Raw genomic sequence first — 1,581 nt, 5'->3', positions numbered from 1 at the left:
GGGGATGGGGTTGGGGAGGGGGTTGGGGAGGGGAGGGGAGCAAAGCACACAGCGGGGATCTCCGGAACGGTGCCCATCGGTGCGATGTGGCTCGGCAGGTTGCATCACCACGTTGTCTTGTACCACTCCTGAACTAACCGTACATCACCGTCTCGTGCAACTTAGCCGTGGTAGCAGCTGTCGTACAGGTGCATGCGTATCTGTTAGCAACTCCCAACTGACTAACGGACTTTTGCCCTTTCTTCCCCTTTTCCATTCTTCCGTTCTCTTTCTCTCTCTCATGTAACCGCCGCCGCCGCAGATCTTTATGTTGAACCTGCGCCAGGAGATTCTGGCCGCGGGCGAGTCGCCGGAAGTCCTCCAGGGGTTTCAGCAGTGGCTCACACACCGCAACAGCTCCCTCAGCGACGGGGACAGCTTCAACATCACCCAGGGGGCCCCCGCCCACCTCCCTGGAGACGACGGCATCAGGACCGCTGGACAGCGGGCGGGGGCACATAACGTCATCAAGGACAACTGCAGCGGCGGCGGCGGAATCCGCAGCCGCGGTGATGTCGTACATGGTGGCGGCTTGGGAACCGACGGGAGTGACGCCAGCGGCAGTGGGACCGGCGGCGGTGGCGGTACCCATATCGATCCCACGTCCGTAGATGCCTGCAGTGATGTGGGTGTGCGGCTGCCGGGCTCTGACGGCCCGCTTGGAGCGGCCCCGCACATCCTGTTGGGGCACAACGAGGACATGACCAACGACACGCTGGTGGGGGGTCCTGCTTGGTGGTGGGATGGGGCAGGGGGGGAGCGGAGGGGTGTGTGCTGAGGGGGGAGGGAGATGGACAGGGACACGAGATTCTTGCGGCTGGTGGTGGATCTAGGCAAGGATTGTGTAATCCGGTAACCTGTTGCAGCTGGGGAGAGGGAAGAGGACGACAGCAGCAGCAGCTCTAGCAGCGACAGAAGGAGCCGTAGCAGCCGTAGCAGCAAAGCGGCAATGCGAGCCGATTATCCTCATCAGGGACAAGGGCACCCATCGAACATCGGACGATGGGATCTGGCTGTCGGCTTCTTGACGAGGGTACTTGGGCAGCAAGGCTGGCAGGGCCTTACGGGTTTGAGCCGCTGGTCCCCTCTCCCCCACCCCCGGGTAATACTGCAACATGACTTCCTCCACACGCGGTGTGCCGCAGTCCGCTCACATACCCACTCCACCACCGCCACCACCGCCACCGCCACCGCCCTGCTGCCCATCCCCCACTCCCACCCCAGGGGCGAATGTACTTCATCCGCGCGACCATGCCGGTAAGGGAGGGCCGCTGCTGGAGGGGATGAGAGGGAGCCAGCTCAGCGCGGTGTCACACCATGGCAGCCACGCATAACCACCGCCTGCATACCCTGTCGAGTATCCACCTGCGTGCATTCGTGGCGCGTGGCCACTGGCACACCGGTGGGAGCGAGCACCAACACTGTGGACATCAAAGCAAAGCACCGTGCAGCTAGTGCATGCGTGCCCGTCCTCATTCCCCCATCCCTTCTCACTCTCCCCCTCAGACGACGGCCTTCCCCCCACGCGCTCCTTATCACCCC

At 63.3% G+C, this 1,581-nt stretch overlaps 1 protein-coding gene across 1 annotated transcript in view; it reads left to right on the top strand.

Moving 5' to 3' along the window:
• Positions 1-1,581, top strand: part of VOLCADRAFT_100042 (uncharacterized protein) — a gene marked incomplete at both ends in the record, with an annotated part of 4,516 nt that overhangs the window by 1,758 nt on the left and 1,177 nt on the right. Inside the window, 2 exons of the mRNA XM_002958698.1 lie at positions 302-757; positions 1,264-1,296. Of these exons, the coding sequence (XP_002958744.1) occupies positions 302-757; positions 1,264-1,296 (489 nt within the window). The remainder of the gene's footprint in view (positions 1-301; positions 758-1,263; positions 1,297-1,581) is intronic.

The sequence above is a fragment of the Volvox carteri genome (assembly GCF_000143455.1).
Source record: "Volvox carteri f. nagariensis unplaced genomic scaffold VOLCAscaffold_103, whole genome shotgun sequence".
Classification (NCBI taxonomy): Eukaryota; Viridiplantae; Chlorophyta; class Chlorophyceae; order Chlamydomonadales; family Volvocaceae; genus Volvox; species Volvox carteri.
Note: the sequence above shows the minus strand (reverse complement) of the source record. Positions and strands in the feature narration are given on the sequence as shown.